Source organism: Calidris pugnax, unplaced genomic scaffold (assembly GCF_001431845.1).
Source record: "Calidris pugnax isolate Ruff unplaced genomic scaffold, ASM143184v1 scaffold188, whole genome shotgun sequence".
In the NCBI taxonomy this organism is placed as follows: Eukaryota; Metazoa; Chordata; class Aves; order Charadriiformes; family Scolopacidae; genus Calidris; species Calidris pugnax.
In genome coordinates this window covers 13,344,001-13,358,779 of record NW_015091257.1, presented here as the reverse complement: position 1 = coordinate 13,358,779, position 14,779 = coordinate 13,344,001, and the positions used below count along the sequence as shown (strand labels likewise).

At 40.7% G+C, this 14,779-nt stretch overlaps 1 protein-coding gene across 1 annotated transcript in view; it reads right to left on the bottom strand.

Annotated features, from left to right (window-relative positions):
• REPS2 (RALBP1 associated Eps domain containing 2) overlaps nt 1-14,779 on the bottom strand; it is a 118,286-nt gene that overhangs the window by 37,044 nt on the left and 66,463 nt on the right. The window contains exons 11-14 of the mRNA XM_014960182.1: nt 10,167-10,236; nt 7,932-7,997; nt 2,910-2,952; nt 219-355 (exon numbers count right to left, since the gene is read on the bottom strand). Coding sequence (XP_014815668.1) covers nt 219-355; nt 2,910-2,952; nt 7,932-7,997; nt 10,167-10,236 — 316 coding nt within the window. The remainder of the gene's footprint in view (nt 1-218; nt 356-2,909; nt 2,953-7,931; nt 7,998-10,166; nt 10,237-14,779) is intronic.

The window sequence follows — 14,779 nt, the reverse complement described above, 5'->3', positions numbered from 1 at the left end:
AACATTATAATCACCTTAATTACAGCAATAGTGATATTTTCCCCTCAGTGCCGAAGTAATGCAAGAAAGTGCAAGTTCTTCTGTTCTGTAGTGTATTGCTGTCTATAGCAAAGGCGAGCGTACACACATACTGTCAAGCATTTGTGCAAACAGATCAAGTTGCCAAGTATGCAGCCAACCTAAATGGTCTCAAAAGAGGGAAAGAAAGCAAACTTCACCTTGTGTGTTTTGCTGAAATATTTTGTTCAGATCCAAAGAGGAAGCTCTGGAATGTGATTTCTGTGGCCTTGGAGGTGGCGTAGGGGGCTCTTCTCCCTTTTTCATAGCATCTTCTATCGATGTGCTAGAGTAAGACCTAAGGAAGAAGACGGGGGGAGAACGGAGGAAATATTTCAGAAATTCATTTTAAACAACTACAGTGAATAGTACCTGAAAATACATTGACCAGAACTGGGGTTCATGGTGGAAATTCCTTGCCCTAATGACTAAAAGTTCCCCCTTATAACAAAACAAATTTATTTGGCAACAGAGGGACTTAACACACCGGGGGAAAGGAACAGGTCGTGCTAACATTTTTTAAGGCTTTTATCACAGCTTCAGGCCTTCTTTCATAACTTTAACAGTCAACAGGATAAATGAAGCAACTATTTTGAATAAACCCAAGTAAAAAATCCCCTTACAGTTCCTGTTGCTTTCCCAACTGCGAGGGTAGTGTCTATACAGGCACAGCTTCAACCTACCTCTTGCAAGTACACGTTTAGTAATTTAAAATATTCTAACTTTTTTCATAGTAAACTGTCACCAAATTTCACAAAATCCAGAAAAACTGAATGGCTCCAAAGTGACCAACAGTGGTCAAATACATGTCTCAGTACATCTTTCTGGGCCCGTCCACAACCCATAAATCCCAATGCAGGGCATTTGCTCAAAAATTTGATTTTGTTGAATAGTGTCCAATATTTTTCAGCTGTTGTAGTTACCAGTTTTTCTGCGAGACCGAGAGCTTTGTTCAAAATGAGCACTGACAATGTGAGATGTTACACTTACTGTAACACATTACGCATGACAGGCAAGACCAAAAACACATTCGAGTAGAACAGAAATATCTCCCACTAATGGGAAACGGGTCGTTTTTTTGCCAAACAGGCTGTTGTTAGAAAACAGCTCTTTGGCAGGACAGACATTTGGCAATGCTGATCCTATGTTTCTGATGTAAACTAAAATAAATACAGGAGTGAAAGCCACAATTGCTTCAAAATTTACATGGGACACTAAAACCTCTGTTGATGCTGATTTTTTTGACTGGGTAGAGTTTTCAATTCCATAACCTTACCATAGCCGACCTAACGCAACAACCCTGAAATAAATGGGAAAGCTTTGAACCAGGATCTTAAGGTTTTATAATTTCACTTTCCATGTTATGCGGCGTATATTTTTCTTGCATTGAAATTGCTCAACCTAACAGTTTGAGATTTTGAACTTTTTTTTAAAAGATCGAGTAAGATAGCAGCTACCAGGCAGAAATATGCCTGCCCCAGCAGTAGCAACACAGAGCCCTGCGATGCAGCAGGGAGACCTGGCACCTAAATGTCAGGTAGGAGTCATCATGTGAATGTCCTCAGAATCTGCACACCTTAGGCTAGAAAGCCAGGCTCCAGAGCTGAGAGCTGTAATGGACTCGAAATGCAGGCTCTGGTGGTCAGTCCCACCTGAAGACAGAGACTCTCAAGGTTATAGAGCCCTCAAGGCTATGCAGGACAAGCACAGCAGAGGGACCGAGTTCAAGGATGTGCTCAGGAATCTTTAGTCTCAAGTTCTGCACTAAAGCAGCAACACACAGCCAGATGTGAGACGGTCAGACGTGACAGAGTAGTCCTATTCCAGAGACTTTTTTCAAACTTGTTTAAGCATTTGCTATTTTATGCATTTTTGCATAAAATACTTTTCACACATCTTTTGCATATTAGCGATTTATGATTCAGCACTACAGCAAGAAAATTTAAAACAGTATTAAAACTAAAAAGCTTTGGCTAGCAGCAGAAAAACAGCACACAAGCCAGTTCAGCCTTCCTGGACGTAGGTCCTAAGAACAGAGGATTTCAGTCTTCATTCATCAAGCTTATAGCCGATCCTCTCTCATTACCAGGCTTTGACAAGTTTGTAAGGAGGGACCTTCTGATTATACTCTCATTACCTAAGAAAAAGGAATGAAGCCCTCTAACTAGCACCCAAAAAAAAAAAGTTTGAAGGTGAATACACGAGATGGCTATACACCAGAATGGTGAACAGCCAAACTCAACATGAAATCCATTTATAGTCTATATTTTCTGGCATGGGTTTCCCTTTTTTTTTTTTCAAACAACCAAATTCAGCAGGTGTCACTTCTAGCACACAATGACGTAAGTCTGTAAGTCCTTCCATCACACACCAACCAGCTATAGTTAAGTACAGGCACACCAAGGAAAGGATTCACTCACCCACACCCGAGAGCTGAGCTACAATTGCTGTTTCTGCAGGAGCGTGCAGCGTCTCCCTCCATATGCAACCCCTGTGCAGGTTTCAACAGCACAAAATCTCTGAGAATGTTCTCCTGCAAGCGGGGTGGTCCCTGCTGTCCCACCACAACACCTCTGGGGCAGGGCTGGAGGAAGTCACCACCCCGATGAGGCTGCAGGGCTGGACAGAAAGGCAAAAAGTCCCAGTGCCTTACGACCGGAGACCGCAGGGCTGTAGGCAGTACTTTTGTAGGGTCTATAGCTTAGAGATCTCTCCTAGTGAATCTGTCTTTTATCTGAGCTGGACTTCCAGCACAATACCAATTAAAAAAAAAAAATCAGAAATGCAACAGGGGTTCTTGCACCTTGCGTCTAACACCAGAGGAACTTCTGAAATAGAAATGAAAGCAGTACCTGGATCGTGGTCTGGCTTTAAGTGCATTAGATTCCTGAGCAGCTGAAACAGAAAAGAAAAAAGATTCACCAAACCACCACATTTTAAATAAACACATTTAGCTGAAGGACCAGTGTTCATTGAAAATGTGATTGCTGCAAATGTGGATGTGAGAGTGTGCTCATCTCACATGAGCAATGGGGACTGATTTTCGCTTCTTCTTCCCTTTTGTTTTTGTACTGTTTGAATGTCCTAAGAATTCAGAAGCCCACAAGTAGCCAGACCATCACCTTTTTATTTGGTTACCAGAACACAGGAAAAGCAATAGGTCTGACAGCTCTGACCTGTGCTCCTGGATGTAGCTGTGACAAAGCAACATAAGGAATACCATGAACTTTCCACAGAAAGCATCTTAATCCTAATTCATTCATTGCCCGGCTTCCCAAAGCATGAAGGTTTATGTCCTTCCTAAATACTTGAACTAATCAGTATAAACATACATTTTCTTACTACCACATTTAAAAAAAAAATTAACACATCAGGTTGAAACTACTTTGATGCTGGGAAGGAAAGGTATTAGACGGTAAAAAGCTTTAAAGGCTAAGTGTTGATCAAACACATTTCTGTCAATGTAAAAGTCAGTTTCTTTTATTTGGATGAATTCCAAATATCCTGCCACATGCAGGTTTTATGTGATAGGAAAAGAACAGTGCTGACTTACCTTCTCTGGGTAATTCCTCAAGGCTGTTCCTTGGTTTACATAGTCTCTTTGTGACTTTTCTGTTACTTTCCTTACTAACATCAGATAATTTTCAGAAAGCGTATCTGTGTGACTGCTTTCAAATTCAGCCCACTGAGACATCCTCAAGGTACTGCACCGGCATCAATGATCCCAGTGCACACACAAAGGGAATCCTCCCACTTTTCCCATTATTTTGCTGATCAAGGTACAACACTCGAGAGAAGCAAGTAGGTTGGGGAAAAAGAAAAAACAGTTCTTGGAGTTTCTAGCTTCCTCTAGATATATTTGCCTACTCCGAAGTCAGACATTTACCACCAGCTACTCTACAGCACCTACCTGAGAATAGGGCAGACCTCCAAAACACACCAAGCCACAGCTACCTGTGGTAGCAGCTGGCAAACACTGACTGTATAATGGCTTGCATTGTACTACTGCCTATACCCTCCATAGGAGGCTGGAGGCTTACAGAAGACAAACAGCAGCATATGGCACACGTATAGCCACACACGATTTCTTCATAGAGGAAACTGCTTTAAAGGTCATGCAGTGCTAGTTGGTGCTTTGGATGGAATAAACCCAAATGTAGCTGGCAGCAACACAAAACACCACTTATAAACCAAGCTCCAGTAGATTATTGTCACCACCAAACTTGCTCACAGTCATTCCAGATTTCTGTGCAACAAACTCCTCCTAGCAACTAAGGGGGAGAGAGAGAATTATTATTAAAATATGCAGTGGTGATAATCCTCCTCTCTCTCTCTGTGTCAAACTCCCAGAGAATATAACTTTAGAAACTGCTTCCCCACAGCCATATGACCCAATTTTTCCAATGCTGAAATTGCCGATTATTAAATTACATGCACAATTATTAAATACATGCCACTTAGAAATGGGAAGTATAAATCCTTTCTAAGTTAAGCCATGTTTAAGAACCTTCAAATTTTCCTTCTTTTATGGAGACCATAATTCTGTTCATACCTTTTATATAAAGTCTTTCTTCTAAAAAAAGACAGGCAAAACTGTCACTCAAACTCTCCGAGGACATCTTGTTGAGGTAAACAGGAAAGCACACAAGGAAGAGAGAATCCCGAAATGACTACTGATAAAAAATGATAACAATAGAATACTAATACCTAGAATTTTCTTTTAAGCTTTTGAAAAATCAAGAAATTCAAGGCTACAATTACACAATACCCAGACATAGCTTTACCTTTCAAAAAAGTGTAATATAAAAATATTATAAAGCAGGTAGTTTGTTATTACAACATACAGATAATTGTGACAGGATTTCCACATAACGTGCACATAAATTGTGCACTTATTTTGGTACACTCAGTCTGTCTGTACCTCGTGTTTGAGGTGCAGGTTTATACACACACACCACATAATCATTCAAGATGACAGAAAACTATCCAGTTAATGAACTATCCCTATTTCTCTTGCTGTGGATACGTAAGCCTAACTTATATGAAGCTGATATAAAATTAAAGCTGTTCAGTAAATTAATTACATTTATTATTTAAAAGTTTGTACAATCCCTGGAGAAGTACAACCTGATGAACTGAACAGCTTGGTCTGCACTAATCAAAATCATATACGATGATGAACTCTTATTTATTCATTCACATCACAGGAGAGTGTGAAGGTTCCCATTTTGGGTGTTTAACTGCCTCCATTCCCCTCTGCCAATACAACTTCATGTAAACATTTCTAACGATGCAGGCTGAGTAACTTTTGGCTGTAGCCTGATGGCTTATATTCAGCTGGTACCTCTTTGCTTTACAGGCTGATTATCAGGTGGAAAACTGAACCATAAAAGGTGCAAGTACGCTACACTGCTAAGGAAAAACCAAAGAACTCCCCAACAATTTAAATCACTCACACTGACTCCTCTATTACCTCTTGCTGGCGGCCCAGGCAGAAATGAACAATTTAAATGCTCACAGATTTGGCCCTTAATCCTTTAAATCACAGAATCATAGAATCGTCTAGGTTGGAAGGGACCTTTAAGATCATCTAGTCCAACCGTAAAAAAACAAACAGACAAAAAACCACACCACCACACCTACACACCACCAAACAACACTAAACCATATCCCCAAGCACCTTGTCAATTCCTCTTTTGAATATCTCCAGGGATGGTGCCTCAACCACTTCCTTGGGCAGCCCATTCCAATGCTTGATAACCCTTTCAGTGAAGAAATTTTTCCTAATATCCAACCTGAACCTCCCCTGGCGCAACTTGAGGCCGTTTTCTCTTGTCCTATCACCTGTGACTTGGGAGAAGAGACCGACCACTGCCTCTCTACACCCTCCTTTCAGGTAGTTGTAAAGAGCAATAAGGTCTCCCCTCAGCCTCCTCTTCTCTAGACTGAACAACCCCAGTACCCTCAGCTGCTCCTCATAAGACTTATTCTCCAGACCCCTGACCAGCTTTGTTGCCCTTCTCTGGACTCGCTCCAGCACATCAATGTCTTTTTTGTGGTAAGGGGCCCAAAACTGGACACAGCACTCAAGGTAAGGCCAACAATGATCTCGCACTTAGGAGCCTAAATAAACTGGCCAGATATTTGGAGATGCTGAGCATATAAAGTTTTTACTGACTTCAAATTTCTAGTCCTCCTGATGGCAAAGAAAACTTTCCCATAATGAACCATGGCAGGATCATCTTTCCTGAATTTCCATAAATAGCCCAAATGGCTAACCGAAGAAGGATGTAAAATTCCTCCTGCTTCATCCCAACGGAGTTTTCATCCTGAAGGTTAATGATTATAATGACCTTTCAAGAATGATGACCAATTCCGAAATAACCACTCGATTACTGGGCTGTATCTAGCCCACCGCACAGATAAACGTTTTTATATTCTAACATCAGTCGTATCCTGCAACCTGAGAATGTGCTGCTCAAGCCCTCAATGGGCAGGGCAGAGAGGGTGAAACCCCTGCAGTAACAGGAGCCACGACAATGGGGTAAAATTCTGCCATTGTCCCCCCTGGTGTACAAACTCAGCCACACTGCTAGAGGAGGACAGCAGCACCCAGAAGACCTCCCTGACTTGGAGATGAAGGACATGGGGGAAAGAGGACAGTGGCACAGGAGATGCACAGGTGACAACAGTTGGGTTTTTTTTTTCCTAACCATACCAAAGACTGAAGTGCTGAAATGAAAATAAAACTGCCTGGGGCGCAGTGTTGGGGAAGAGAACAGAACTGAAAAACTCACAACCACCCTCCTCTTCCCTGGAGAGGGAAGTGTAAGAGTGTGTGTGTGTGTGAGAAGGAGAAGCAGCAATCATTTGAGAATAGGAGCTGAAGATAGGAAATCTGGCAGCTGCCAAGTGTTTGGGAAGAAGCCAGGAAAAAAAAAGAGTTGGGAAATGAGGCATGCAGCTGTTGAGCAGCCATGAATAAATCGAGCTATAAGACAAAACTGCTGTGACAGACATGTGGGGTCAGTTTTCTTAATCAAGGATATCTTCATGAGTAAAAACATTTATGCAAAAGGAAATGAAAGCAAGTCCAGATTCGAGCTTGATTGGGACCAGGGAGGGCTTGCAAACACTCCTACCACTCTAGGAAGGAGATCAACAGAGAGGAAGGCAAGGGAGGTCTGATGAACTGAACTGAACGCATGGGAAGTTTCTGGAGCATTTATGCAATTTTGAGACACACTGTTCCAGAAATAACATTTTCCAGTATGATAGGAACAAGGAGTTTATGTTGGAGCTGCAGAGAGAAAAATCAGGGGTGGTTTCATCAAAGAAACGCCCCTCAAATCAAAAGGTTACTTCAGTGCTGTTAAGTGCCACAAGGTCTGTGTTTCCAAAAGGCTATTGACCCTTAAGCTCCTTGACAGAAAGTATAAAAACTCAGTTTTCACAAAGGAACAGGCCATTTCAGAATAGTTACTGAATACTTATTTAATACTTGAGAAGAGCTTTTATCAAGAGGTACAATATTCGTGCTCTGACATCTTGTTTGTAGTACAAAAAAAACAAAATTCAGACTCCTTATAAAATGCTAGATTAAAAACATTTCCCACACATGGAGAATGCACATCTGCTAAGAGCAAGGGAAAGAAAGCAAGAAAAACCTTTTGACAACCTGAAGTACTAATTAAGATTAATCTTGCAAATAATAGTCATTATAGGTAAAAGCTAGTTTTAGCAATAAAACAGTATGAAAGCAAGAGAATCTTAAAAAAAAATAATCAAATTACAATAATTTAGGCTTACTGTGATACAAAAAATATTTGAGAAAAATTCTAATGGAAGTAAGACACCAATTTTTTTCTTCTTACCTGTTTTCACAGTCAAGTGCTGAAATTCCTTTGGTATTGTTTTGAGAGCAGTGCTTCCTTTAAGAGCTGAATAAAATAAACAAACAAACAAAAATCAGTGAAAGTTACTTTAAGGATAAGCAGGTAAAATCTACAAGTATCAGCTCTGAGACAGAAGCATCTAAACTGGTATTAGTTAGAACGTCTAATAATGCTAAACATACTCAAAAAGAAAACAGAAATAGCCAAATACCCTCAGTACACCCAAGAACACACAAAAAGTAACAATTTTTAAGAGGACAAGAGTCAAGAACAGAAAGGCCTGTGCCCAAAACATCAAATAATCCCAAATTTTGAGAAGGGGAGGATGTGTGTGGTGTTAGTGTCTAAATCCACAGGCTCCTGTCTCAAGAGACGGAGCGTTCTCTCCTACACCTGGCAGAGCTGGGACTCATCTCCCCCCAAGATACAAACCTGGAAAGCCAGGATGTCTGAGAGACTGGCTGCTTCTGACCACTGCACCCTCCCCAGCCTCCCCCAGGGAGCATCATACGGCACTGACACCGTCAGGGTTAAAATTTAGGAAATCTCAACCTTTGTGTTCGATTCCCCTCTTCCACTGATGCCAACGCATCCTTTATTAATGAGTTTCTTAAGGCATTCTTAATGCATTGTGGCCTTTTTTAATGTACTGTAAGCCACAGTATTACAAATGACCACTTGGAATGAGGTTTTTCATCTCCATCTGCCTTTATCAAATAAAACAGGGGGGAAAAGTCTGATTCTAGTGATCCAGCTATATTTACATTATCTTCCACATTTAACTATATTGTAACCTGACAGAGTGGAGCCAATTTATTTGTATAGTTTTGAAAAATGCAGGCAAATTTGCTTCTACAGTCCTGAACTACAGGTTCTTGACTTCTGGGGAGATGTCCTCAGTCAGGAGAGCAATCTGCTGTCTCATCTGTCAGAATAACAATAAATGGTAGAACAAGAGCATTTGTTCTTTGGCTGAAAAGGTAGGAATCTGTGTCATAAATATAGCAAATCTTCAGCCCTGAAGGACTGCATGTACCAAAGCAGCTTCCCATCTGATATAACATTTCAGCTACAAAGAGCAAAGCACAAGTTTTGCACCTACACAGGGAAGAAAAAACGATTCCCCAAGTAAGAAGTAAATCTGCCCCAGACATATGAAAGCAATAACCTTCAAGGTTCAAGTCCTGCTCCTGCCCATTATGAATTTTACAACAAAACAAACCTTGTCAACAAAACATGAATTTCTTGGATTACACTGACTTGTCAAAATGTTTTACAAACACCCATCAAATCTGACAACCTATTTTTGAACCAGGAATGCTGGGAATCTGCCAAACTCAGTCAAACCTGAGTGTGGAAGGGGATTCAGGAATGTGGACTACTTCGACTCATAGCTCTGATGCAACCTCAGCATGTGGGCAGCTTGTGAGGTCAAGATCTACCTTTTTTTTTTCTTAATAAATGCGTATTCTCAGCTCTGAAAATAAGGCAACAAAATACCCACAACTGTTTTGTTTCCACAGCTGAGGGACAGCAAGCAAGAACCTGAAAGGTCGAGGAAAGGGCATATAACAGGCATATAAAGGGCATATGACTGTGTGATGGTCCAGCACTCATTCTGGAAGCCCTAGTAGCTGCTGAATGGAAAAAGAAAAACATCACTTCAATTTCACACAGCTTGCTGCTGACAGATTTCAAGTGAAATAAATGAATTCAGTATTTTCAATCCAGTTTGTCCAAAACTTTTGTTTTGCAAGAAAATATTGGTACTTTTTTTTTTTTTTAAATAGGAATAAAAACATATTTTGAGGTGTTGCTATTTCCTACAAAAAAGAGAAATCCAACATTTGGCACGATCTAGTCTTTACTCTTACAAAATTCCTGACAAAAACAATTTCAACTTTGTTAAAACAAGAAGCTTTAATTAATTGTTTTAGGACTAGACTTATTTTAGAAGGTGCACTTTATACCATTGACATATCATAGAACTAAATCTAAAGCGAACACATCCAATATTTGTTGTCACCTCAGCTTCAACAAAAGCAATGTCTTCCTTTTAAATCCACAGCAACACATAGCCAGCTTAGAAATTAGAAATACCATTGCTTCTGTCAGCAAAAATATGGAATTACTAATAACACACAGAACTTAACCCATAAGGGGAGGGTGGGGGGGAGGTAGGAGGCGATGGGGAGGAGTGATTTATTTGAATACCTTGTTTGTCTTCTTTCTTTGCATCTTGTAACAGGGCAGTGTTATCAGGTACCTCTTCAGCTGATGCCTTCTTAAAGAAAGAAGACGTATTTATTATACTGATTGGCACAACACCCACATTTCCACAGCCATACCTAAGAACGCAGACCAACACAAATAAAGGCAATATTCTCTCTTGCACCACGATTTGCTTTGCAAAATAAAGAAGCATAGAGGACCTTCAAAAAGATGACTGTAACTGTGCTTTTCAAAGTACAGCAGTTCCACAATCCTGAAATCGGTTTGAGAAGAGCTTCAGTAGTGATTCACAAGGAACTAAGGACTGTACGTAAGGAGAGACTCCTTGCAACAGAGCAATGTCATTCTGTTTTCTTTTCTTTTTGGGTGTAACACCTGTGTGAGGGTTGAGGAGACCTTCTCCACACCTTTCACAGGAGTCAGTCCCCATCAGAACAGCCTCTCTAGCCAAGACTCAAGCCATACTGCAGAGCCCAGTAGTTCTGCACCTGAAGTCTTCCAGCTGAGGTGGGTGATCCTTGGACTACTCTTTTTCACAGTATCACAGGATGATATGGGGTTGGAAGGGACCTCTAGAGATCATCTAGTCCACCCCCCCTGCCAAAGCAGGTCCACCTAAAGGAGGTTGCACAGGAACGTGTCCAGGTGAGTTCTGAATGTCTCCAGAGACAGAGACTCCACCACCTCTTTGGGCAGCCTACTCCAGTGCTCAGTCACCCTCAAAGGAAAGAAGTTCCTCCTCATGTTTCTTTCAACAGGCAGTCACTGAGATGGGAAAAACAAATTTCGTCAGCATGGGTCTGCTGGAGACCCATTCAGGCCTCTGATGGGAAATGGGGAGCTGCTCCCCAGTCATATTCCTTAGCTTCTCTATATTTCAGCAGCAACTTTTAATACAGGCATGTCTCATTCCTGTAACTTCTGCTGTGTAGCTCACAAAAAGGAACGAGGAAAAAATTCTACTCTACAGCCAAAACAACAATAAAGCAAATGTCAGAAACCCCAAGCTTCCCTAAATATTAGGTGATGCTGTTTTTTTCCAATGAGCATAGAAGACGTTACAATCCACTGGCTCTAAAAAAAAAAAAATTAAAATGCAGAAACATGGATTTTGCAGAGATTAGAAAAAAGAGCATCCAAAATCTCAAGTCAGTAACTCAAGAAGGCCAAGCCCAGAGTAAAGGGCAATGAGATCTATTTTATAAAGTTGCATATGGGATTCCCTAGCGCTTCTGGGGAAGTAACATAGCAAAAATACAGCTTGAGGACTCTGAAATTGTTTAAACAAAACACTTCACATCCCTTGCTAGCCCTGACACTCTAGAGATCATCAGACTAAAGGCCTAATTCAGTGCACGCTTGAATCTATGGAATGACTCTCACGAATTTCAATGAACTGCCAGCATGACACTTCTGAGGGAGTTTAGAGGAGCCCCAGCCAGTCATTTTATGTACATAGTGCGAAATCTTGTGTCTTATCTTTAAGCTTTTGGCAGTGGAAGCTTGTGGAAAAGAGCCAGAGGAGCTGAAATTTAAAAAAAAAAAAAAAAAAAAAAAAAACAAGGGGGGGAAAAAAAACCAAAACTCTACAAGCATAACAGTCCTTTTTATTTCACCTGGCCACAATACTGCTATTTTAACCCTTAAAATGTTATTTTTGGCTCGGGCAACTCCAGGGACCCATGTGGCTCTGCCTTTTGCTTTAAAAACCCGCTTACATCCTGCCCTGTGATTAATTCACGTTCCTTTCGGGGGGAAAAATTAAAAAAAAAAAAAAAAAAAAAAAAGACCAGAGTGGGAGAAAAAAGCTCAAGAAAAGATACAGGAAGACAAAACCTCCTCAGTCACCCTTGTCATTCTCGAGCATAACATTAGCAGTCTCTGTGTATTTTGTAAGTTTAGCAAAGCCTAGCATTCAGGTGATCTGTCTCCTGCCATTATTTTCTTTATGGATGCATTCAAGACCAGTTTCCATCGTATTGCAGTACTGTAATTCAGCAGTCACAGTAAAAATGGTCTTCTGAAATTAAATTAAGCAGCCTGAATGGATGATTGGTGGAAAGAGATAAAGACATGGAGATAATGCATAACTGATTGCACTGATAATATAACATTTTTAATGTAGTGATCAAGTATCTAAACTATATTTCCTCAAGTAGCCAAGCTACAAATTAAATTGCAACAGTGAATTACTGCATTTCCCACAGAGGGACATGAATGGGAGATGAATTACTGACCTTCCAAACGATACTCATTCAATGTATTAATTCTGAACATAAAAACATCAGTTGAGCAAAAAAAAAAAAGTCGAGTCAAAATCATTCTCAAATCAGTTTTAAGAAGAGAATTTCTAGTCCATTAATCTTGGATAACACAGGACCAGAATAACAGGGCCCTGAAAGAAACTAATTGAGAGCTTTGCCCTGCATGTCTAGGACCCAGACAGTGAAGAAATAGAGCAAAACCAGTCAAACAATGGTGACATAGTCAGGTAACACTATCTGTGCTTAGCCAGCGGGCATCCATGCTACAGATTCTTCTTCGTTTTCAACCTAGCCATAAAAAAGCCCTGATTTTGCAGAACATCCTGCCACCTTGCAAGAACCTAAGAATGGAGCAGAAGATCCAGCTGTTCCCCCAAGAACATTATGTGACTACAAAGGCAGCACAGTAATCTGCAAGTTATTGGCAGTTATGGTAAGAATGTCTCAAGGAGGAGAGCGCAGAGATAAGGCAGAAGAGGTCTGAAAGCTTAACTGCTGAAAATCAAATTAAAAATTTAAAACAAAATGGTGGACTTGTCGCTTTTTTTGTTTGGGGTTTTTTTTTACATTTTGTGCTGTATACCCTCTACATTTTACACTTATTTAATTATTACTATAATACTCCTACTACTATTATCTCCAATGCAGCAGAAAAATCTAAAAAGCAAAAAACCACAATATAATTGCTTAGGAAATAATCTCCTCCTACATTTGTCCTTACTATGCACATACATTCATGGACCACAAACAAGAAGGGCCTAAAACTCAAACATTTAATAAGATTATAAAACTGTATTGGTTAGGTTACTGAAACAACATTTTATTTCTAAGAAACACAATATGACTCTGAAAGCAAGACTTCTGAGCTTTCTGAAATATAAAGAACATTGTATTCTCACAGTCAAAAACCTGTGCTACTAAAGAGCAAACTTCCTCACAACTCTACAAAATAACCAAAGACCACTTTCATATCTGGGTAATCACTCACAAAGCCTGTATCCTAACAAAAACAAGGGCTCCCTAGGCCACAGAGTAGGTCCTGAAGTCAAGAAGTTACATAAACTGAAGCTTTCCAGTTATATGCATGAAAGCTACATAATCATGTATTTATTTATATTTTAATACAATTTAATTTTATATTATATCTCTATTTTGCTTTATATATGCATGTGTATTTGTATATGAACATGAAAATGCAAGTGAAAGAGAAAAGCTGACACTCAAGGGTCTTGCCTGCTGACAAAAATTCATCCCAGCAGGGATGTAACAGTTTTTAAGCAGAATACAAATAATTATCTCTAAAAACGAGTATCTTAAACTGATGGCAGTGAGTTAACTCAAATAATCAGTTGACTCTTACTGCAGTCTGGAAATGGAGTTATGCATATACGTACATACCCACGCTGGCATCAGCGAATGAGTTTTCAACACACACCGCCTTGAATTTTGCCTCTTATGCTTGTTTAAATTGCAAAGCAATATGCATGTATGCTAACGAGGCACACTCTCAAGGGGCTGTGGAGCTTTGCCACATGACTGCAGAGTGCAGACATGCTAGCACAGCGTGGCCCCGTGGCACAATCTCACAGCCCCCTGGGAACCACCCCCCCAAAATAAGGCGATATGCAAGGGACCAGGCTGCAGTGCACGGTGAAGGACCTGCCTGTGACACCACCACACCAGCAGCCCATGGACCACAACACCAGGGCTGCTTTCACCACCCTGTATGGCTGCTGTGCTTTGGCCAAGCTGCTGTACAAAGAGCCCCACCTCCCAGGGCAAGCACTGGGGAGACTGCATCTATTTTAACAGCTCTAGAAGATGCTCTGGATGGTCAAAGCGTTGGCTGCAGCACTGCCCCAAGGTGAACACTGTGCTCTGCAGCAGCTTAGGAGAGTCTGCTTGGTGGTGCTGTTTGAGGAGGGAACAGCTGGGGTCTGAACCAGGACCTCCCCAGAGCAAGGCACAGGCAGGAAATAACTGGAGCACAGCCTTGCTGACCTGGCATGACATAACATTGCTTTTTAACTTGGAAGCAGCGTCAGAAGGGCTCAGTCTTGCAGTTCAGTCTGCCACTTGACTCACTACCTTAAATACTAAACCCTTAAATCCCACAGCATGTAAACTCAGAGTTGCAATATCCAGGCACAAATCACTGACCACTGGTTAGTTCAGTTCAGCTTTAAAGAATCTTTTACAGTTTCATTCTTTAACCTCAGTGATAAACTCTTCTCCTTAATTTAGTTTTGCTTGCAACAGTCTTTCATCACAAGGCTGGTATCTGTCGTGATATCACTACAAGGGATCTCCGTTCTTCCCTCCAAACACTCT